This window comes from Emys orbicularis, chromosome 4, assembly GCF_028017835.1.
Source record: "Emys orbicularis isolate rEmyOrb1 chromosome 4, rEmyOrb1.hap1, whole genome shotgun sequence".
Lineage (NCBI taxonomy): Eukaryota > Metazoa > Chordata > Testudines > Emydidae > Emys > Emys orbicularis.
Genome location: NC_088686.1, coordinates 62,363,850 through 62,387,644, shown reverse-complemented (window position 1 = coordinate 62,387,644; position 23,795 = coordinate 62,363,850). Strand labels below are relative to the sequence as shown.

The 23,795-nt window shown below is 47.9% G+C and overlaps 1 protein-coding gene across 1 annotated transcript in view; it reads right to left on the bottom strand.

Moving 5' to 3' along the window:
• Positions 1 to 23,426, bottom strand: part of SPINT1 (serine peptidase inhibitor, Kunitz type 1) — a 28,767-nt gene extending 5,341 nt beyond the window's left edge. The window contains exons 1-6 of the mRNA XM_065404043.1: positions 22,991 to 23,426; positions 3,976 to 4,127; positions 2,414 to 2,549; positions 1,228 to 1,398; positions 532 to 558; positions 43 to 168 (exon numbers count right to left, since the gene is read on the bottom strand). Of these exons, the coding sequence (XP_065260115.1) occupies positions 43 to 168; positions 532 to 558; positions 1,228 to 1,398; positions 2,414 to 2,549; positions 3,976 to 4,127; positions 22,991 to 23,426 (1,048 nt within the window). The remainder of the gene's footprint in view (positions 1 to 42; positions 169 to 531; positions 559 to 1,227; positions 1,399 to 2,413; positions 2,550 to 3,975; positions 4,128 to 22,990) is intronic.
• Between the last annotated feature and the right edge of the window lie 369 nt (positions 23,427 to 23,795).

The following is a 23,795-nucleotide window of genomic DNA, read 5'->3' as shown; positions in this document are numbered from 1 at the left end:
ACTAAAGTTGGAAAGTTTAGGACCCAGACTCTAAGTACTTACACAGCTCACAATACGCCTCATCTGATCCATCTGCACAATCTGAAGTTTCATCGCATTCCAGGAAACTATCAACGCAGCAGCCATCTCTGCATTTGAAGTGGAAGGACTCACAGTTCCCATTGCACACTGTAATAGAAAGACAGATTATGGGTTTTTTGGGGTGGTGCCTGTTAATGCCACCACCTCCTGGCACCCAGATACGTCGTGAAAGGCTTGTGCCTCCCTGTGAGCTTCCTGGGGCATGGGAAGCCTGGACAGTACTCTCTTCAGAGTCCATCAGTGCCTCTCCGAACTTGGTCCAAGGAAGTCAGTGTGGAATGAAGCAACGTGCCTCCTTTTCCCCAGGGAGTGAACATGCTGCCTCTTTCATGACTTGGAAGTGCAGAGTGCTAGCTATAAAGCTACAGAGATTAGTCTCGATATGCCCCTTTCTCATTCACACTTACTGGAGCACGCTGCACATTAGACAGAGAGGTATGAGACGCCTACCTGGCTTGGCCCGCATTCCAAAAGAACCTTGAGAAAAGACATAAAAAAGCTACATTATTTTGGTGAATCAGAGTCTGTTCTATACTGTCACTATGCCTCCCCCAATAACCAAGGCTACCCTAGCACAACAGCTACCCGGGACAAACATTTTGATTGTTTACCAGAATCCCATATTGCATTTTCCAGGAAGTCTATACCCTGTGTGGGGAGGGGAGGTGGGAAAGGTACTGACTGCTCTGAAATCCCTCCCACCTCACCCCTCCTAAGCCAGTCAAGCTATTCCAAATTGTCTTTCCTGTCTCCATTCCTCTGCCCCCACCTTAAGCTCAATATGAAGCACAGTGGCCTGGAAGAGGCCTCGTGAATTCATCACATCGCAGGCTTTGCTGATGGGCTCTTAACAAAGGCTCAGCTGTGCTACTGCTAACAGGTGTAAGGAGAAAGCTGAATTTCAGGCACCTCCAGGGCAAGACAGCTTGTTCTGTGGCTACATTTATAGGTAGCAGGAATAGGATTTTGAAAGCAAGTCTGTGGCCACAGAAGTGTAGTAAACACCAGTCCCTGAATGAACTTCTTTCACACCATGGTGAGAAACATTGACTAGTCAGAAACTTCAAACTAAATACCAAGTATATGCCAATCAATGGAACCATGAGATCCCACTGACCCAGGGGTTTCCTCTATAGATGGACTCACCTTGAACATTCTTGCAGGCAAGTTTACACTCTTCCTCCCGTACGTAGTTATTCTTGTTGGCCTTGCAGCCCCCAAAGGTGAATTTCTCACATTGCTGAGACGCTGGATTGTAGAACCAGCGGGGAAAGGACCCACGGCACCGACCCACCTTACTAGGAGCCAAGCAGAACTCTGGAATGTAAGAAAGGTTCCCCAATGCAAAAAGTCTGCATACGAGGCTGGAGCTCATTTTACTTCAACTCCACAGCTGGAGTATGGATGGTTGGCCTTGCTGAAATATCAGAAAGTGAGCTGGATCAGCAGCAATGACTGCAGCTTGCTACCAAGGGCGGAATCAAGCACTAGCTAATCTGGCACCAATTCTCCCATCTTCGTAGCCGCAAAGGGAGGGCAGGAGCAGGCACTGGTGGCTTGTGGGAGGGCTAGGGGGGAGTTCTCCCAAAGGCTACACATATCTTGAGCTCAGTCCAAGGAGGTTCCGCCTAAAAATATTCTCTTGTCTGCATTCTAGGGAAGTCTATTTACCGTGGAGAGGGAGGACACCTCTGCTTAAGGCACTGGTGCCAAATAACCACCAAGAACCCACACTGCCTCGTTGATGCATAACTCTGAACATCTTGATTGCCAGGTACAAGTCCTTTGTAACAAATTTGATAATCAAATCCATGGCCATTTAGGATTTCACACTGACTGCTGTCACTGTGCTGCACACCATGGTTATTTGGCACTTCACAGTGTAAGCAAGGAATTAAAAACCACACACACCTCTCAGGTACTGCTTCTCCAAAAGCACAAGCTCTTACCTGAGCTAAAGGACAATCGTTGTAAGGTCTATAATATAGAGCTGATCAGTTTTGGTCCCATCCGATAAAGGGCAGAGTCTCACACACACAGTCAGTTCATTACCATGTGTTAGTTCTGCATGGGGACTGGAGAAACTGAGACAGGCAGTGGTGGATGGGGAGACCTGATACTTATAAAGTTTAGGCATGGTAGGTTGAATTTTCATCTCGAGAAACTTCATACAGTTATCCTGCCTCCAGTCCCCCAACATATGGTATTCCCATGCACCATCTCCCAGAAGAGTGCTGGTAACATACTTTGTTGCTCTAATAGGTTATCAGCAAGCTATCTTAGCTGGGACCCCTGGAGATTCTAGTTCAAAGGTCTATCTGGGTAGACTCACCTTCAGTCTGTTCAGCTGTCAGGACCATGATCGTGATGTTGGTGGAGTCCTGCTGGCCAGCACTGTCTGTGACAGTGAGCTGGAAGACATACTGCCCCTCCTGCAGGTTGGAGATCTTGGCTTGATCTTCCTCTTCCTTCAAGAGAGCAAAACAAAGTCATAGAAGGAGCTGGCATATCAAACCATAGGGGGTATGTGCATGTGTGTGTGTTGCATCAGGAGGAGAGCCGCTGAGCTACACCTGGAATAGGCTTCCACCCATTGTCATTTTGTAAAGCACTCTGGGATTCTTTACAACTATGGGCTAGATTCTGGCTGCCCATGCCCAAGTGGGCTAAGGGAGGCAGATAACACCACAGCCTCAGCACCGTAGCATGCTCAATCTAGATACTGGTGGTCTTTGGGGCACTACACTTTGGACTAGCCAATAAGCCCAGTAGTGCTACAGGCCCTGAAGATCTTACAGCCAGACAGGAGTCAGGAGGCATGGGTTCTATTCCACACTCTGCCACTGATTTGTTGTGCGGTTTTGAGAAAGTCACTTAGCAGCTTTGTGCCTCAGTTTCCCCATCTGTAACATGATGTGTGTGTTGTTGTTGCTTACTAGTCTTTGTGTACACCAGCCATGCCATCTGACAGCAGGCATCAATGGGTCCTGAGTCTTGGCTTTAATTAGCTCATGTAGCCTTTCAGGCATGTAAGGATTGCAGGATTCGAACAGGGAGAAGCAACTATCCAAGACAGTGATGAAATCAGAGAACATCCCAATGAGAACAGGAGCAGAACTCTAGGGACAAGCCACAGGGATAAGAGCTAGCTCATTTGCAGAAGAGAAGGCTAGCAATCAGAGCATAGCAGAACCAGAGTATGGGTCAGTTACCTCACTCAAAGACACGCACTAAGAAGCAAAGATGGTTATAGCACTTTATATACTGTTTTCTCTCTCTTCCCCCTCCCATAGATCACACAGGGGATGAGAGTCTAGGAGCATTCACTGGATTCTTGACTTCCTGTGCTGCAAGGAGTTTCCTGATGGAGAGGAGGAAGGTTAGCTCACTAAGCAATGACAGCACCACTGAGTGACGACAGCAGGGAAGTACACCAGACCCTCGCTAGAATGTGGGATTTGGGATCCATGCACGGTACTGCATTAACACGGGGACTGCGTTATAGCGGGGAACTCGTTAAAATGAATTGCAATTAAAGTAATTAAATTTGGGATCCATGGCCGCGACCGCGTTATATGCGAATTTGCTCTATATAGACGCGCGTTCTAGCGAGGGTCCAGTGTATAAAGTATGGAAGATGCATGGGAGAGAGCGGAAGAGACAGAAAAAGGTAGCATATGATAGGAAACAGTCATTCTAGCCCAGCTTCTTCCCTCAACTCCTCTGCCCTTAACTCAGTCTAAAGAGGGGCGAGATAGAGAGCAGACACTTGGCTGCAACAACATGAAGAGGGAAGCACAAGGTGACCCATAAGTTATTGATCACTTGCAACATATTTGGTGTAGACAGCATGAGCCTCTGGGCAAGCAAAGCAGCACGCATTCCGCTCCTTACCTCCAGCACCACAGAGGTGTCACCAAGCAGAAGTTTCCAATCATAACTGACAATCCCATGGTCATCTGAGCTCTCTGTGCCTCTCAGTAACACTGGCTCCTGAGGTTGCACCTTCATGTCCATCCCAGCACGGGCTATGGGAGGCTTATCACCTGGAGAAGAAAGGCAACAAAAGGCTTAGGTAAGAAGCAGAAGGACTGGGGTCTTGTCTCAACCAGGAAGAGGGTGGGATTCCCCCAGACTGAATACATGTGGGTTCCAGTCAGTTAAATAGGAAGATGTTTCATCATTCTGTGTTTGTAAGCAAATCACTCTGAGACAGCAAAGTGGTGCACGAGGAATGCCGGGTCAGTTTCAAGGGTCTGGAGCAGAATTATTTCTCTTACCTCACCCATCTCCTCCATTATTAAATGTGACTGGTCAGTAATCCATACTGCAGCCAGTCTCTTTGAGCCAATTGCAACTACTTAGAGATTTCACCTGTAGGAAGAAGTATAAGTGACAAGGGAACACCTTGTTCCTACAGCTGTGGACTCCTAACACTCATGAATTTCACATAAACTACACACACACGATTTAATGTTGGTGTTAGACAAGGAATCAGTTCAACATCTTCTACCAATTAATTCCCTCCAATACCCAACTTAAGGAGACACTTTTGGGGAGGAAGTGGGAGGCAATATAATCTACTTATTCCATGTTTCTATTCAAAACTCATTGTCTCTGGAGAATATAGCCCCCCCTTGAAAAAAAAAAAAATCTTGCACAGTGTTCAAATGCCATCCCATGGACCACACCCCTCCCTTCGCACCACTAACACAATCTGGATCAAAAGGTCACTCTGGAAAATATAAGAGGCAAAAGTAAATCCTCATCATGGGAACAGGCCAGTGAAAACAGAATGCAGGCCATAAAACTTCACCCAATAATTTCTGCATCAAGCCCAATAATGTATACTCAAATTCAACCACATCTTTTAAGAAGTCATCCAGTCTTGCTTTATAATCCAGCTATGAAAGCCTTATACTGTGCTATAAATGGTTACTATAGAGGGAGGATCAGAATCCAACAAATCTCCAAACTATTCCAATGGTTAATTACCTTCACTATTAAAAACTTACACCTTATTTTCAATTTGAGTTTTTCTAGATTCAAGTTCCAGACATTAGATCTTGCTTTGCCTTTTGCCTACTAGATTAAATAGCCCTCTGGCATTAGGCATCTTCTTCCTGAGTAAATTCTTCTAAGCCGTGATCAACTCACCTCTTGGCCCTCTCTTCAATAAACCGAATGGAATCAATCTCCTTAAGTCTCTCATTGTGAGATGTATTTTCCAGACCACAATTCTTTGCAGCTCTTCTCTGAACTGCCTCCTATTTTTCCCCTCCCCAAATCCTTTAGAGTGTTGACACAAAAACTGGACAAAGTATTCTAGTAGCTTTGTGAGACCCTACTACTACTCTATATCACCTCCCCACTAAACAATCCTGTTGATACAGCCAAACATCACATGAACCCTTTAGCCACAGAATTACAGTGGATACTCAAGTTCTTTCCATGGCCACTGCTTGCCAAACCTCACATCCTGGAATTATGGCTTACATTCTATGTTCCTAGATGTAAGACCATTTGGCTGTATTAAAATGTTTGATAGAAAACTGGGCACAAAAGCCATCCAGAGCACTCTGTATAAGTGACACATCCCTGTAATCAAATTTACTACTCCAGTCTTTGTGTCACTTGCAATCTTCATCAGCAATGATTTTACATTTTATTCCACAGAATTTTTGATCAAAATCATTCATAAAAATGTAGGGCTGGAAGGCACCTGAAGAGGTCAGCTAGTGCCATCCCCCTATGCTGAAGCAGGACCAAGTGTACCTTGGGCACCCCATCTGACAGGTGTTTTGAATCCCCATCTTTGGGGCTTTTTAAAAACAGTTTATGCAAAGCCTCCCTTGGAAGCCTATTCCACTACTTAACTATCCTTATAGTTAGAATGTTTTTCCTAATGTCTAACTTAAATCTCCCTTGCTGCAGATTAAGCCAACTACTTTTTGTCCTACCTTCAGTGGACATGGAGAACAACTGATCTCCATCCTCTTTATTACAGCCCGTAACATATTTGAAGACTTATCAGGTCCCCCCTGAATCTTCTTTTCTCAAGACTAAACATGCCCAATTTTTTAACCTTTCCTCATAGATCATGTTTTCTAAACCGTTCGTCATTTTTGTTGCTCTCCTTTAGACTCTCTCCAATATGTCCACATCTTTCTAAAAGTGACACACCCAAAACTGGACACAGTACTCCAGCTGAGGCCTCAACAATGCCAAGGACAGAGGAACAACTACCTCCCTTGTGTTACATAGGACATTCTCATTAATACTCGCCAAAATATTAGCCTTTTTCACAACTGCTTCATCTTGTTGGCTTATATTCAATTTGTGATTCACTATAACCTGTAAATCCTTTTCAGCATTACTACCACCTACTCAGTTATTCCCCATTTTGTAGCTGTGCATTTGATTTTTCCTTCCTAAGTATACTACGTTGTGCTTGTCTTTACTGAATTTCATCTTGCTGATTTCAGACCAATTCTCCAATTTGGCAGGGTCCTTTTGAATTCTAATCCTTTCCTGCAAAGTGCTTGCGAACCCTCCCAGCTTAGTGTCATCCACAAATTTTATAAGCATATTCTGCCCTCCATTATCCAAGTCATTAATGAAACTATTGACTAGTACCAGACTCGGGATAGACCTCGGGTGGACCCCACTCGATATGCCCTCCTAGTATGACAGTGAACCACCGGTAAGTACCCTTTTAGTCCGGTCTTTCAACCAGTTGTAAACCCAGTGCCCCCTTGGGGACGAACTAGCGTGACTCCTGAGCGCTCAGCGGGCGGCTGTTGAGGGGTCGTGGCGCGTGCCTCTCCCGCTGCTGCCAGCCCTCTTCTCCCTCTTGCGCTCCTCCTGTGGCTGGGCTCAAGCTGCGGTGTTTGCCCTGTGGCAAATCGCGGTCTGTCGCCCCATCTCCAGCACCCAGGAGTTCGAGGAACGTATCCCTGTCTCCGAGTGCTGCTGCTGGAGAGGAGGGGAGGAGAACGAGACTGCCCCTCTCAGGGCCCTGTGGCCTGTTGGGACTCCTGTGCTGCCTCCCCACTAGGGTCCCAAGAAAGCATATGAAAAAGTGTCTCTGTGTAGGCAAGTGTGTGCATGCATGCATTGTATGTGTGTATGTGTAAGACTGTCTTTGTGTAAGGAGGGGCATGTATTGCCACATGCGCATATACCCCGTGTGAATGAAATTTGCAGCCTAACTCTGACTTTTATTCCTTTTGCTGGCTTGCACACAGAAAAATTGATGTTATGAAATGAATACACACGTTTTATGTCAAGTTTTTAAAAGAGAAGGGAACGCTAAAAGAAATGTATTCTTTCTTAAAAAGGGAATGTTGTTGACTAGTAATTGTGAAGAGCCAAAGTATCAGACATTTCTCCCCACCTTTGTCTAGCTACATTATAAACTCTTTGTTGCAGAATCTCTCTTTTTATGTGAATGTCCAGCACCTACCACCCTGGAGCCTTGATCTTAGTTGAGGCCTCTAGGCACTAAACAACAATTGTAATACTAAATAATGTGGAAGTATATTTGTTAGTGCATGTTAGATGCGTACAAGAGAATACACGTGTGTATCTGCATGTAGGTGTGGGAGTCAGTTTCTACACAGGGCCGGCTCCAGGCACCAGCTTGGCAAGCAGGTGCTTGGGGCAGCCGCTCCGGAGAGGGGCGGCATGTCCAGCTATTCGGAGGCAATTCGGCGGACGGTTCCTCACTCCGGCTCGGAGCGAAGGACCTCCCGCCGAATTGCCGCCACAGATCACGGCTTTTTTTTTTTTTTTTTTTGGGCTGCTTGGGGCAGCCGAAACCCTGGAGCCAGCCCTGTTTCTACAGATTTAATTATATAGGTATATGGACAGGTGTGCATTTCTGTGGTTGTGCTCTATGGATTTGTATTTGGATTTCAGGAGTGGGCCATTAATGGACCCATTGCAGCTGTACAGGGTTGCCAGGTGTCCGGTTTTTGACCGGAATGTCCAGGCAAAAAGGGACCCCGGCGGCTCTGGTCGACATCACTGACAAGACCATTAAAAGTCCAGTCAGTGGCACAGCGGGGGCCCAGGGCTAAGGCAGGTTCCATGCTTGCCCTAGCTCCGCGCAGCTCCTGGAAGCAGCCACCTGCTCCCTGTGGCCCCTGGCTGCCCGTGTCCCGAGTGCCAGCTAAGCAGCTCCCATTGTCTGGGAACCGCGACCAATGGGAGCTGTGCAGGCAGCGCCTGCAGATGCAAGGGCAGCGCTCAGAGCCTTACTGGCTGCCCATGCATCTAGAGGCTGCAGAGACCTGGCAGCCACTTCCTGGGAGCTGCAGTAAGCACCTCCTGGACCCCTAACCCGAAACCCTCTCCCACACCCCAAACCCCCTATCCCAGCCCTGAGCCCCCTCCTGCACCCCAAACCCCTCATCCCCCACCCCAGAGCCCTCACCCCCAGCTGGAGCCCACCCCCCCCCCACACACACACACTCCAAACTCCTTGGCCCCAGCTCGAAGACCCCTCCTGCCCCCCAAGCCCCTCATCCTTGGCCCCACCCCAGATCCTGCACCCCCAGCCAGAGCCCTCACCCCCTCTCAAACCCCTGCCCCAGCCCGGTGAAAGTGATGGAGGGTGGGGGAGAGCGAGCGATGGAGGGAGGGGGGATGGAACAAGCGGGGATGGGGCCTCGGGGAAGGGGCGGAGCAGGGGTGTTTGGTTTTGTGTGATTAGAAAGTTGGCAACCCTAAGGTCAGCAGGAGGTGACATATCTCCAAAATGTTCCCTTCAGGCAGAACACAACAAAGACCTAGCTTCCTGCCTGGCCATTTGTGTATCAGATGCCTCATTATGTATTTGCATACGGAGCCACAGGCAAAAGGAGAGGAAATCTACAGGACTAAACAAATAGTTTATCACTACAGACAAAGGATTGTTCTGGTCTATGAGTGCAAAGTGACACAGTGGGTCCTTCACCAAGGCGTAGGGTGGCCAAATTTCTAATTTGTGAAAAACGGATACTAAGCGCTAGAACCTCCCCCACTCCGTCCTGCCTCTCCCCCCCAGGCCCTCTCCCTGCTCTGCCTCTCCCCCCCCCCCCCCCCCCGCCCATCACTCACTACTCTCTCCACCTGCCTCCCTCCACCAGCTGAGCAGGGCTCTAGGGGTGGAGGGGTGACCGGGGCAGAACATTCAAGGGGAGAGCCAAGTTCTAGGGTGTGTGACTGGGCAGGAAGAGCCATGATCCAGAGGTTGGGGGAGGGGGCGACTGGGGGCAGCACTCCAGGGGCGAGGCACAAAGGAGGCTGAGAGAAGGGCCCGGGCAGTGAACCCAGCCACCAGCCCCACTTCTCAAACATCAGGCGCTTCAGGATCCCTCTCCCTGGGGGCTGGCCGCTGGCACCTCTCTCCGCTGGACAGGGCCAGTGCAAGGATATTTCACGCCCTAGGCGAAACTTCCACCTTGTGCCCTCCCTCTGGCCCGGGGAGCCAGGGCCGCCCTAGCTATTTTGGTGCCCTACGCAGCCCCCCCCAGGCCTCCACGGGGGGGCCCAGGCCTCCGCGGGGGGGCTGTGTGGGGCCCAGCCTCAGGCCTCCATGGGAGGGAGGCTGGCCACTTCCTGCGGGAAGTGGAGTGACCCGGCCCCAGCCTGCTCCGCTCCCCTGGCTCCCAGCCACGCTGCTGGCGAGTGTGGGGGGGCGGTTCCCCTCTCCCGCCTCCCCCAAGCCTGGGAGGCGGGTGAGCGGACCAGGCTGGGGCCGGGTCGCTCCACTTACCATGCAAGGTCGGGCCTGGCTGCAATCTTCAGGGGAGTGGGGGTGGGGTGGGGCGGGGCTCATGGGGAAGAGCCGGGGAGCCCCCTCTGCGGCAGCTCCCTACCCAGGGAGCCTCCCCTACGGCAGCTCCCAGCCCTGTGGCACCCCCCCCTCCGCCTGGGGCGCCCCCCCGCGGCAGCTCCCCGCTCCGCCCTGCAGCACTCCCCCCCCCCCCACGGCAGCTCCCCGCTCCCCCTCTGCCCGGGCAGCCCCCCCGAGGCAGCTCCCCGCCCCAGCTCACCTCCGCTCCGCCTTCTCCCCTGAGCACGCCGGCGCCGCTCCACTTCTCCCGCCTCCCAGGCTTGCGGCACCAATCAGCTGTTTGGCGCGGCAAGCCTGGGAGGGGAGGAGAATTAGAGCGGGGGCCGCTGCTCAAGGGAGAAGGCGGAGCGGAGGTGAGCTGGGATGGGGAGCGGTTCCCCTGCACGCCCCTCCCCCTGTTACTTGCTGCAGGCAGCCCTCCCCACGCTCCCCTGCCCCAGCTCACCTCCACTCCACAGCCTCCCCTGAGCGCGCCTTTTTAGTGCCCCCAACCACTTGGCGCCCTAGGTGGCCGCCTAGTTCGCCTAGTGGTTGCACCGGCCCTGCCGCTGGAGCCAGGCAGTTCCTGAGAGCTCCTCCAGTTCCAGCAGCAGATGCTCTTCCCACTCTCCCAACGGTAGAGCAGAAGCTGACTGCGGACGGTTACTCAGGTAACCAGACTTTTGATGTCTGGTCAGTAGTACTGTCAGGTCCCCTTTTCAATCAGACTTTCCGGTCAAAAACAAGACACCTGGCAACCTGACCACGGAGGCAAGATGACAGCCTGCTTGTCTCATGAAAGAAGGGACATAGCCAGCCTGGCTGTAAAGTGCTGCAAGCATTTTGGGTGAGCAATATTTGGTTTGTTATACTTGATTTCACTGTAAACATATCCAAGTGCTGTGTGTGTTCAGCAGAGCGGTGCTCTGAGGTGGAACTGGTAAGCTGGGGTGTACTGTGTCTTTGGAAGCAGTGAATCTGGGAATGCTGGGAGGGTCCAGTGGACCAGGAACTGAATGTGCTAATCGCTAACCTGTCAAGTGACAGCAGAGCCTGTGAGGCCTAGAGGGGAGTGCTCGTATTGCCTGTGGAGGTGGGGCGCTGACCCACAGCAGGCACAGACAAGGCTTCCTCACGCTAAGGGCAGGTGATACCAAGGTGCCACACAAGGCTGGGTATCCCTGGGAAGTGTCTCACCCAGGTTGTAGCAATTTCATCTAGACTACATTTCCCTAGTTTGCTTATGAGAACATCATGTGGGACTGCGTCAAAAGCCTTCCTAAAAAATCAAGATATAGCACATCTACTGTATTGTGTCCAGTTCTGGGTGCCACATTTCAGGAAGGATGTGGACAAACCAGAGAAAATCCAGAGAAGAGCAACAAAAATAATTAAAGATCTAGAAAATATGACCTGTGAGGGAAGATTGAAAAAATTGGGTTTGTTTAGTCTGGAGAAGAGAAGACTGAGAGGGGACATGATAACAGTTTTCAAGTACATAAAAGGTTGTTACAAGGAGGAGGGAGAAAAATTGTTCTTCTTAACCTCTGAGGATAGGACAAGAAGCAAATGGGATTAAATTGCAGCAAGGGCGGTTTAGGTTGGACATTAGGAAAAACTTCCTAACTGTCAGAGTGGTTAAGCATTGGAATAAATTGCCTAGGGAGATTGTGGAATCTCCATCATTGGGGATTTTTAAGAGCAAGTTGGACAAACACCGGTCAGGGACGGTCTAGATAATATTTAGTCCTGCCTTGAGTGCAGGGGACTGGACTAGATGACCTCTCGAGGTCCCTTCCAGTTCTATGATTCTGCTGCTTCTCCTCTATCCACTAGGCCAGTAGCCCTGCCAAAGATGGAAATTAGGTTGGTTTGGCATGATCTGTTCTTGACAATTCCATGTTGGTTATTATTTAGCATCCTATTATCCTCTAGGTGCCTCCAAATTGATTGTACGTTATTAAATAGTATTGGGCTGAGAACTGGTACTTGTGGGAACCACTAGAAACACCCCCACTGGTTGATGATTCCCCATTAACAAGTCATATGTAAAAGTTATTGGACTCTCAGCTAGACTGAACAAAAGGTAGCCGAGATTAATATATTTGTATCATAAGGCAAAAAGATTTTTGAGTTATTAGCCAGGTTGGGCAGGGATGGTGTCAAAAGCTGGGAATGGGTGACAGGGGATGGATCACTTTATGATTACCTGTTCTGTTCATTCCCTCTGGGGTACCTGGCATTGGCCACTGTCGGAAGACAAGATACTGGGCTAGATGGATCTTTGGCCTGATCCAGTATGGCCATTCTTATGTTCATATTGTGGGAGTGCACCAGAGTCCTTCCCTGCTGGCAGGAGACACAGCCACTTACAGAACTTTACACTGGGCTCCATACCAGAAGATCCGAGTCTTTCCAACTGAACATTTAGTTTATTCTAGCAACTATCATTCCCCCAGAGACATGAAGGCTGTCAAGGAATAGATAATGATGCATGGAGGTGCACAGCCACTTCAACAGCACAGGTCCCCATGTACAATTAGAATTGGCATTTCATTTGCAAGCTGTACACAAAATAGCAGCACCGCGTACCCCGCACACAGCACTTAAAGCCACTGAATAAGAGGCATGTCACTGCCAGCCCTCCCATGCGCACCGTATGAATTGGACACACTTATTTTGAAGACTATTTCCCACCACCTCCCCTGTCAACATAAAGGTCTGGTTGATACCATGACACACCTATCAGTAACCATTAGGATAGAATCATAGACTTTAAGGTCAGAAGGGACCATTATGATCATCTAGTCTGACCTCCTGCACAATGCAGGCCACAGAATCTCACCCACCCACTCCTGTATCAAACCTGTGTCTGAGCCATTGAAGTCCTCAAATCATGGTTTAAAGACTTCAAGGTGCAGAGAATCTTCCAGCAAGTGACCCCTGCCCCACGCTGCAGAGGAAGGCAAAAAAAAAAAAAAAAAACAAAAAAAAAAACAGGGCTTCTTCCAATCTGCCCTGGAGGAAAATTCCTTCCCGACCCCAAATATGGCGATCAGCTAAACCCTGAGCATGTGGGCAAGACTCACCAGCCAGACACCCAGGAAAGAATTCTCTATAGTAACTCAGATCCCACCCCATCTAACATCCCATCACAAGCCATTGGGCATATTTACCGCTAGTAGTCAAAGACGAATTAATTGCCTACAGGACCACATCCATGGCAACGGGCTATGAATTTGCAACAAGTCAAGGTATTTTCAGCTGGCATTTCTACATGTTTCCACAATTAATGAGAGCCTTTAATGACCTCCGGAAAAGCATGTGCTGCTACTTATAAACCAGCCAGGTTAAGGGCACTCAGTGTAGTGCCCAGACACCCAGAGTGTAGCATTCAGGCCAGGAACCGAACTCCCGCCACACGAACTGAAAAGCCCTAAACACTGTGGAAATGCTGTGGGGCCATTTCACGGGCTGAGGTTGGGGCAGGCAGAAGGCTGCACGAGAAGATCCCCCCTTGGGAGGAGAGTCATGTTGGCATGGCAAAGGCACTGCAGGGAGATCTGCCACTCTGTGGATCGAAGGCCTGAGTAGGGACAGACAGGAGGCTCCAGCTGCTATGTGATGAGTTGTCAGGGTTTGGTTTGTTTGCAGGGCAAGGAAGAAGGATTAATTTTCCCTGCACAGCCATTTGGGCTTTGCATTTGCCAGGGATAGCATGGTTTCCAAGAAATCTAATGAAGGCCATTCACATGCCAAATATTTCACTGCTGATCAGTTTAGCACTTATATCCATCTCCCCCAGGATTCTGGGTAGAGAGGCAGCACTTTCTCCTCTTTGGGTCACCCTGACTAACAGGTCAGTTCAGTTCTAGATTCCATCTCTAGGATTCAGTAAGTCCCCCCATCACCATCCCCATTAAAAAAAAAAAAAAGAGGCCAGTCACTTGCACACAAGCAAAGTCTCTAACAAGGAGAGAAGGAATTTTACCAAACATTCAGAGTCTGGTTTTCAGAGTGCTGAGAACCCTCTTCCTTTCTCCATGGATCTCAGCTGGACTTGTGACTACTCAACATCTTCAGAAAGAAAAACAACAAAAAGAACAGGTTTTTTTTATTTATTTAGAGAGAGCCCTTAATGTCAACCCAAGTCATTCAAGTAGGAACCGGCTCTAACTGGCACTCGTACAAGCTGTAACATTCTTCACCTGCAGCTGGGTGAAATTCATTTTCCAGCTAATCTTTACAACCAAATGCTCCCTGGACTGAGACAAACCTCAGCAACAGGAAGTGGCTTTTGGAAGGTAATTTTCCTATGTGAACCCATCAGCAAACAGAACTCCACAAAGTTAAGAGAATTTGATACTTACATCTTCAAAAAGTCTCCCTTAAAAAGGAAAACAGCCTGGATTTTTAGTGCTCTTTTGAGTATAGAAAGTTTCAGTAAAATGTACATAAACAAGGTGATTAAAATGTTGTCAACTTTCATGATTTTATGAGTCTCGTGATATCTGATGTTTTTCCAAAAGGTCCAGCCTCATGGAGCCATGCAGTTATGTGAGAATCTAAGCTTTCATTAAAATAATAATAAGCCAGTCTCATGATTTCTGAAAGTGTGAGACTGGCAATACAGAGATTATAAAGCAGTATTTAAAGAGATACCTGAAAACGATTTGAAATCTGCACTGATCAGAATTAGGAAGTTTTCCCACTAGAAATCTTAAGAGTCAAAAGCCACGCAAACAAACATGCTGAAAAACAGACTAGCAAGGTAGTTTTATACACATAACCAGGCAGGGACCAACAATGAAGTTGTGTACCATTGCTAAACAAACAATCCCCATACAAAGTACACTGCTCTTTCATCACTTCCCCAAGGAAGGTACTCAGAAGCAAATAATTTCCTGAGAGTGTTTATTCAGCCTCCCCCATTAACACAGTAATTCTCTCTTCTTAGTAACACGCCAATGTCATGAATGGAAACATTGAGGTTGCCAGGTAGAAGGGAGCTGAATTTCTCTAAGGAAAAAAAATGCTTCTGAAGGAGGTGGGGGAATACAAATCAAACTGGGTGGGAGAGAGAGAAAATGCAATATTTCCTTGTTTGGAAGCAATTTCTTAGGAATCCCTCCTATTGACCATATCAGAAATGAAACAGAGTTATTATAAAAAGCACATAATTTAATAGAGAACGATCCCCACTATAGAAGCATTATAAAAATTGGTTTAAAAGTTCTGAAGAAAAGTTTCAGAGGGGTAGCCGTGTTAGTCTGAATCTGTAAAAAGCAACAGAGGGTCCTGTGGCACCTTTAAGACTAACAGAAGTATTGTAGCATAAGCTTTCGTGGGTGAATGCCCACTTCATCCCTGTTGCTTTTTGAAGAAAAGTTATTACCGAATGCGAACCTATTAAGGATTTTTCCATAAGAGTTTTTAAAAGGGTGCTCACTGCAGTTCAAGCCATTCTCATTATAACCATAGGGGCAACCCAACAGGACTCTCAGTGCTTCCGCCTTGTTGAAGTGTTTCTCAAGGGTCACTGCTTTAGAATAAAGCAGCTTGCCACACCACTCAGGGTTTGCTAGTGTGGTTTGAGTCTTAAAACACGCAGGACCTCAGTCAGATTCACTGCTCCCAGCATGGTCAGTCAATAGTGACCATGCAAGTGTGCGGAGAGGTCAATCTGTGTACTGCACCTTTAATTACACTGGTCTACAATTTTTGAGAAGTCGTCTGCTTCAGAGATAAAATGTGCTATTTATTATGTATTTTGATGTGCTGAATTCAAATATGACAATTAAAACAACTGATTGGCTACTGTTTCTAAGATATTTAAGTTTTTACATTTTATGTCTATATATATTGTGTACATAGTAGAGTTTTAATCATAAATTGTAAACCTAGGTCTTTTCATGTGTTTATGGTTGCTTTACATGATAATATTTCACCTGTCCTGTTTATGTAACACTTTAAAAATCAGCTAAAGGATTATATAAATAAAATTTATTATGAAACAAAAGGCAAAAAACTATTCTGTACATAGTTTAGTCCTATTCAGTGTCTACTCGGCGCTTCTTGGCTTGTCTCTTGTATTCATTAAATGGAGCATCTATTGTCACTGTCCAGCAATAGTCTGCAAGCATTGATGGGCTCCATTTGCCCTGATAGCGTTTCTCCATTGTTGCAATGTCCTGGTGAAATCGCTCGCCGTGCTCGTCGCTCACTGCTCCGCAGTTCGGTGGAAAAAAATTTAGATGAGAGTGCAAAAAATGTATCTTTAGTGACATGTTGCAACCAAGGCTTTTGTATGCCTTGAGGAGGTTTTCCACCAACAACCTGTAGTTGTCTGCCTTGTTGTTTCCGAGAAAATTTATTGCCACTAACTGGAAGGCTTTCCATGCCGACTTTTCCTTGCCACACAGTGCATGGTCAAATGCATCATCTCGAAGAAGTTCACGAATCTGAGGACCAACAAAGACACCTTCCTTTATCTTAGCTTCACTTAACCTTGGAAATTTTCCACGGAGGAACTTGAAAGCTGTTTGTGTTTTGTCAATGGCCTTGACAAAGTTCTTCATCGGATCCAGCTTGATGTGTAAGGGTGGTAACAAAATGTTCCTTGATTCAACAAGTGGTGGATGCTGAACACTTTTCCTCCCAGGCTCCAATGACTGTCGGAGTGGCCAATCTTTCTTGATGTAGTGGGAATCTCTTGCACGACTATCCCATTCGCAGAGAAAACAGCAGTACTTTGTGTATCCAGTCTGCAGACCAAGCAAGAGAGCAACAACCTTCAAATCACCACAAAGCTGCCACTGATGTTGGTCATAGTTTATGCACCTCAAAAGTTGTTTCATGTTGTCATAGGTTTCCTTCATATGGACTGCATGACCAACTGGAATTGATGGCAAAACATTGCCATTATGCAGTAAAACAGCTTTAAGACTCGTCTTCGATGAATCAATGAACAGTCTCCACTCATCTGGATCGTGAACGATGTTGAGGGCTGCCATCACACCATCGATGTTGTTGCAGGCTACAAGATCACCTTCCATGAAGAAGAATGGGACAAGATCCTTTTGACGGTCACGGAACATGGAAACCCTAACATTACCTGCCAGGAGATTCCACTGCTGTAGTCTGGAGCCCAACAGCTCTGCCTTACTCTTGGGTAGTTCCAAATCCCTGACAAGGTCATTCAATTCACCTTGTGTTATGAGGTGTGGTTCAGAGGAGGAGGATGGGAGAAAATGTGGGTCCTGTGACATTGATGGTTCAGGACCAGAAGTTTCATCCTCTTCCTCTTCCTCGTCTGACTCAAGTGAGAATGATTCTGGTGCATCAGGAACCGGCAGTCCTTCTCCGTGGGGTACTGGGCGTATAGCTGATGGAATGTTTGGATAATGCACAGTCCACTTTTTCTTCTTTGACACACCTTTCCCAACTGGAGGCACCATGCAGAAGTAACAATTGCTGGTATGATCTGTTGGCTCTCTCCAAATCATTGGCATTGCAAAAGGCATAGATTTCCTTTTCCTGTTCAACCACTGGCAAAGATTTGTTGCACAAGTGTGGCAGCATATGTGTGGGGCCCACCTCTTGTCCTGATCTCCAATTTTGCAGCCAAAATAAAGGTGATAGGCTTTCTTAACCATAGTGGTTATACTGCGCTTTTGTGATGCAAAAGTCACTTCACCACAAACATAGCAGAAGTTATCTGCACTGTTCACACAAGTACGAGGCATCTCTGCTCACTTTGGCTAAACAGAAATGTGTCCCTTTGCAAAATCAAACACTGACAAATAAGAGAGCACGACACTGTATGATTTCTAGAGCTGATATAGGGCAATTTGTTCAGCAGAGTGATGTTACCTTCGTTATGATTGCATCATCCATGACTTCTAAGAATAACATGATGCAATTCATATCATGTATGACGCAATACCAGCTTCAGATTGCATCATTCATTGTTTTGCCTAAAAAGCAAGTACTGTCCAAACCCAGTCATAGATTTATTCATAGATCCAGTCAAAGATGTATTTTAGTCATTTCTGGTTTAAATTGAGATCCCTTCCCTTTATAACTCACTTATCCTCCGCCATTCCCAAGTCAAGGGTCGTATATACTGACCCAATAGCATATCTTGAAAACTAGAGCCAATCAACAATTTTAAGCATCATTTTCGTTCTCAGCAACCCAGAATTAGTAAAGTTTGACTACATTTATTTCAGAAGCATTTTGGCTGTAGAGCAGTGTTATAGGAGCAGCCGTCCCACCTGATACAGGGACTCTTTCAGCTGAAAAAACAAAAATGCCTTAGGCAACAGGCTTAATGAGCAGTCTGGCTTGTAGAAGCCAGCAGACTCCATTAGGGCAGCATGATGTATCTCACATAGGGTTATTCACTAGAGGTAGGAGAGAAGGCCCTGTTAGATAGGCATAACTGTGCTGTATTTATTACAAAATGGAAGCTAGTCCAGAGCATCTGGGCTGGGTGTCAGCTCAGAGAAGTAGCCTACAGTTTGGATACATAGATGAACCTTGAATCTGCAAATCTGGGTTGGAAATTTGGTGAGAACAAGCATTTCCAGAGTCCTGCAGGTTAACAGTCATGAGCCACAAACTGGAAGCAAATCAAGTGTAACCAAGTATTTCACAATATTAACAAAAGATTCAGTTCTAGAAATGGGCAAAGGTTCAGGGAAGTTATTTTCCACTCCCAAACTGGTTTGCCTAGATCCAGAATAAACCTATGTAGTAGTTACTTAAACTTTGCATGCTATTATTGCTAGTAAAACTCACGGTGAGCCCGGCCTCAAGAGCCAGAGAGAAACCTTAGAACAAAGTTTGTGCTTGAAATGGCAAAGGAACACATGCTGTGCCTTCAAGGATAATACTATGACCAGAGACTCAGGAGAGCAGTTAGCCCAGGGGTTGGCAACGTATGGCACGCGGCTCGCCAGGGTAAGCACCCTGGCGGGCCGGGCCAGTTTTATTTACCTGCTGACACGGCAGGTTCGGCCGATCGCGGCCCCCACTGGCCGCGGTTCGCCGTCCCGGGCCAATGGGGGCGGCGGGAAGCCGCGGCCAGCACATCGCTCGCCCACGCCGCTTCTCACCGCCCCCATTGGCCCGGGACGGCGAACCGCGGCCAGTGGGGGCCGCGATCGGCCGAACCTGCCGCGTCAGCAGGTAAATAAAACTGGCCCGGCCCGCCAGGGTGCTTACCCTGGCGAGCCGCGTGCCAAACGTTGCCGACCCCTGAGTTAGCCTGTATGTCAGAGGGAGCAGATGATGATTGTTGCCTTGATAGGGGACCTACTTAAATCAGAGCATCCCCCTAGCACAGTGAAAACACTTAGATGAGACCCCAAAGTTGTATTTTAGATTCAGTGTTACCAATCCTTGCAATTTTATCCTGAGTTTCATGATTTTGGTGTTTTTTCTAAAAGCCCCAGCAGCTGGAATCACAAGTTGGCAGCAGAAACACAGCTTTCATTTTGAAAAGTTTCTCGCCTTCTTTATTGCGAGGGGACTAGAAAAACATAACCCAAATGCTTAGTAAAGGCTCAGAATCCAGAAGAAAAAGAGACCCCCAAATATGTTTTTTAAATCTCACGATTTTTACATCAGTCTCCTGATTTTATTAGGGCCTGACTCATGATTTTTAAATGCTTGGGGATTGGCAATAGTGTGTAGTCTCAAGCAGTGCTGCATCCTGGAGCTTTAGCATGATAACTGTAGTACAACTTGTGAAGACTGTATGGTCTGTCTAGTCTCTACTGCAAGACTAAACCAGGAATGTCAGTATTATTTAGGGTTGCCAACTTTCTAATAGCACAAAACTGAACACCCCCACCCCTTCTCCGTGGCCCCGTCCCCACTCACTCCATTCCCCCTCCCACCGTTGCTCGCTCTCCCCAACCCTCACTCAGTTTCACTAGGCTGGGGCAGGGGGTGAGGGCTCTGGCTGGGGGTGCGGGCTCTGGGGTGGGGCCAGTGATAAGGAGTTTGGGGTGCAGGAGGGTGCTCTGGGCTGGTGCCGAGGGGTTCAGAGGGCAGGAGCAGACTCAGGGCTGGGGCAGAGGGTTGGGTGCAGGAGGAGTGCAGACTCCAGGAGGGGGCTCTGGGCTGGGGTGCAGGCTCTGGGAGGGAGTTAAGGTGCGGGACGGGGTTCCAACCTGGGGCAGGGGATTGGGGTGCGGGAGGGAGATCAGGGCACTGTCTCCAGAAGGGCGGCACTTACCTCCAGCAGCTCCGAGTCGGTGGCACAGCTGGGCTAAGGCAGGCTCCCTGCCTGCCCTGGCTCCGTGCAGCTCCCGGAAGCAGCTGGCACGTCCCTGTGGCCCCTAGGCTGCTCTGTGCGCTGCCTGTGCCCGTAAGCGCCACCCCCACAGCTCCCATTGGTCGGCCAATGGGAGCTGCGGAGCCAGCACTGAGGGGTGGGGGGTGCAGTGCGCAGAGCTTCCCTGATTATCCCTGCACCTAGGAGCAGGACATGCCATTCGCTTCCAGGAGCTGCATGGAGCCAGGGAGCCTGCCTTAGCCCCGCTGTGCCGCCAATTGGACTTTTAACAGCCCGGTCAGTGGTGCTGACTGGAGCCAGCAGGGTCTCTTTTCAACCAGAGGTTCCTATCGAAAACCGGACACCCTAATAGTATTATAAGTAGTAATACTATGATAGCTTCCCCAAAAAGTCTTAAAGTAAAAATGACTAATTTCCTTTTCAGCACCAGCAAGGTGCAGTCATTGCCTAGAGGCAATCTGCTGTCCTGGAAATACACCCTTGCAAACTTGCTCCTCTCTCCCATACAGCGGAAGTGATGCACTCACCTCTCCTGCTAAAACAAGCCCTTTATTCTATGCTGAATTCCTCTTCCGCTGACCTAGTTATGTCATCATACTGTGGAATATTTTTTGGCTCTGAACCAAAAGTTCTAGAATGTCCAAACAATCCTACTGTAAACTAGGGACAATCTAATATAGTTTGATTGGTCATCCTTTATTTTTCACCCCTCTTCTCAGGCTTGGAATGCTTGTCAGTAATCATCCTATGTCTCTTCTCAGCAGTCCTTCTGTTTCACATAAGGTAAACTACAAAGGTTTTGCTGCAAGTTAAAAACTTGTTTAAGAGGAGGAAAACATGCTTTCCATCCAAGAGTGTCATCAGCATTGTAGTTTAACAAAGTTGTCTCACTAGGATGCTGAGAAAATAGGAATTGCAAACTTCCTGGTTTCTGTGCTATGGTATGCTGTCACAAGTACCATACAAGAAGGAAATGAAGACAGGGGATGTTGGATGGAATGAGTCTTTTCAACATCCATGTGGTGTAAATCCAGCATGAGAGAGGAGCTGAACGCCCTATTAAGCAGGTTTTGGGTGGCATTCCCAACAGAACCTTTCAATGATTTTCTCTCCTCTGATTAGTCTCCTTAGTACTTCCTGTGGCAGTGGAGAGATCCCAGAATGCATTGTTCTGTGATTTCTGAACTACCATAGAGTGAGGCTTCTGGCATTGCTTATTTTGGGATAAATTTGTTGAACCAACGAGACTTAAGTGCAGAGGGAAAGAGGATAGAACATAACATTTAAAAGTTAGTTAAGATTAAGGTCTGTGCCCCACACCTTGGTTTGTAGGATATTGATTACAGAGTAACAGGTTTAACTCATCTTTGTTTTTGAGAAGGAGGACCTCAGCCTACAATCAAGGCATAGGAGAGATCCAGCAGAGATGAACAAGAGACATATTACAATGAGAGGAGATACACATCCCAGCAGTGGTGTGAGAGAAGCGGTGAGTGGCAGTAACATTCAAGGCTCAGCATGGGAGGATTACTAGGAGTTGTTTGGGTAGCTACACCCTCTTGAACTTCCTCCTTTGTGTTGTCTTCTATAAATAACAGAACTAATCAATTCCACATTTCCCTGCTCTTGAACTTATGTTTCCAGCACATGGGGTCTTTTTGGTATTCTTGCAACTTCCCATAGAAATCATGGCATCAGAGACCTCTCATCTCACCCAGGAGAGCCTATGACTACCTGCCCATACACCTGCCACACTGGTGTCCTTAGTAGCTGGTACTCTTAATAGAACCACCCCCGCCATCCCACAGCTGTTTTGGGAGGAGAGAAAAAGAAGCTCAGCATATTCAAATAACCTCAGAACAGCCTCTTGTAACTACCAACTTGTTGGGTCCAAACCACATAGATTCAAAAAGCCAGTAGTGACCAGAGACCTGATCCAACTACAAAACAGGCTCCAGTACTGCAAGACATTTCGGGGGTGAGGAGGAGAAAAGCTGGTGCCAGACCCATAGCTATATATCTTAATACTTTGCATGTCTACAGTACCTGTCAGCTGGAGACTTCAAAATGCTTTACAAGGGGTCAACTACAGGTGATTTTACTTTCTGAAAGTGCTTCCCATCCAGTGCCCTACACACAGATGCAACCTTTATAAAGTTTTCACTTAAACAGTTATGATCCAAAAATCCAAATAAAAGACTCCCTGAAACCCATTCAAAAAACTCAAGTTCTCACATCCAACCCATCCAAATACTAATTCATTCCTGCCCACAAAAAGCCAAAAGCCTAGCCACCTAAGCGGATCCAGACCTTGGCACACCAAGAGGGGAAATGGATTCCATACCTGAGAACCCCCTCACTGCCTCCAGCCCCTTCACAATTCAGGTATTAGTGAACCACGGCTAAAAACATTACAATATTTAGATTTAATGTGATTTCAAGTTTCTATTCTAAATTCCTTGTGGGAAGGACCACATCTTACTCTATTTTTGTACAACACCAAGACCATTTTTGGCACTCAGTTAATTATTAAGCCCCTCCAGAGAAGTACTGTATTACCCCATCTCCCCTCCTGGGTAAACTGAGGCACATAGTTTTTAAGACACCCGACTGACGTTGCGGAGTGAACGAGCGGCAGAGCCTTAACTCTCAGACACTTACTCCAACTATTTGACAACGCAGCCACCTCGTTTACAATGGAAAGGGGGAGAGAAGGACCCAGGCGGATTGAAATGAACACACCCAGCCGTGAGTTCAATCACAGGCTTATTGTGTCTGCTCACCACCATGGCCTTGGTCCCGCACTTTCACGTAGGCATCGTACACGTCCCTCTTGACGTAGTTGAGAAAGCCCACCTTCCTGGCAAACTTGCAGACAAAAGCTTGCTCGTAGAGGCAGTCCAGGAGGAAGCAGGCTTCGATGCGGTCTTCCCCCTCGTGTGGCTTCTGCTCCACCAGGGCCAGGTTGCAAGAAGGCTCCTTACAGCAAGCCCGCACGCAGTCCTTGCCCCGATGAACCGGGGGGGAGGGCAGGAAGGTGGCCCCATTCGCCACCGAGGCATCAGTGTCCAGCACGAATTCAGGCATCCCTGCAGTGAAATGAGCCAGGCAGGTTTCGCCAAAGGACGCTCCCTCCTCTCCTCCCTCCTGACCCAGAACAGCAGCCATCAGCAGCTGGATCAGGAGGCCAGCCTGGAGCAGGGCTCTGCCGCTGGCCATCTTAACTCGGGTCTTTTCTCTCCGTCTCCAAGCTCTGATCTTCCTGGTGGGGCGGGAAGAGCGGAGGTGAGAGAAGACAAGTTAAAAGACTGACAAAGTAACCATTTCTCTGGCTGGCTCTTTAAGACACACTATGAGGAGAGGGGTCATATTTCAGCCCCCTCCCCCGGTTTTCCGTTCCTTGTGGCCCCATTTAACTTATTAACGAAGCATCATGAATATAAAACCTACCTTTCCAAGCGCGGCGGACCCGGATGTTCTGCTCCGACACTAGGTTCCAGGTGCAGGCGTGACGCCTCCGGGTTCTTCTTTGTTGAGTACAGCCCAGTCCTCTGCCTGCTTAGTAGCCGAGATAGGGTCCTCCAGCCC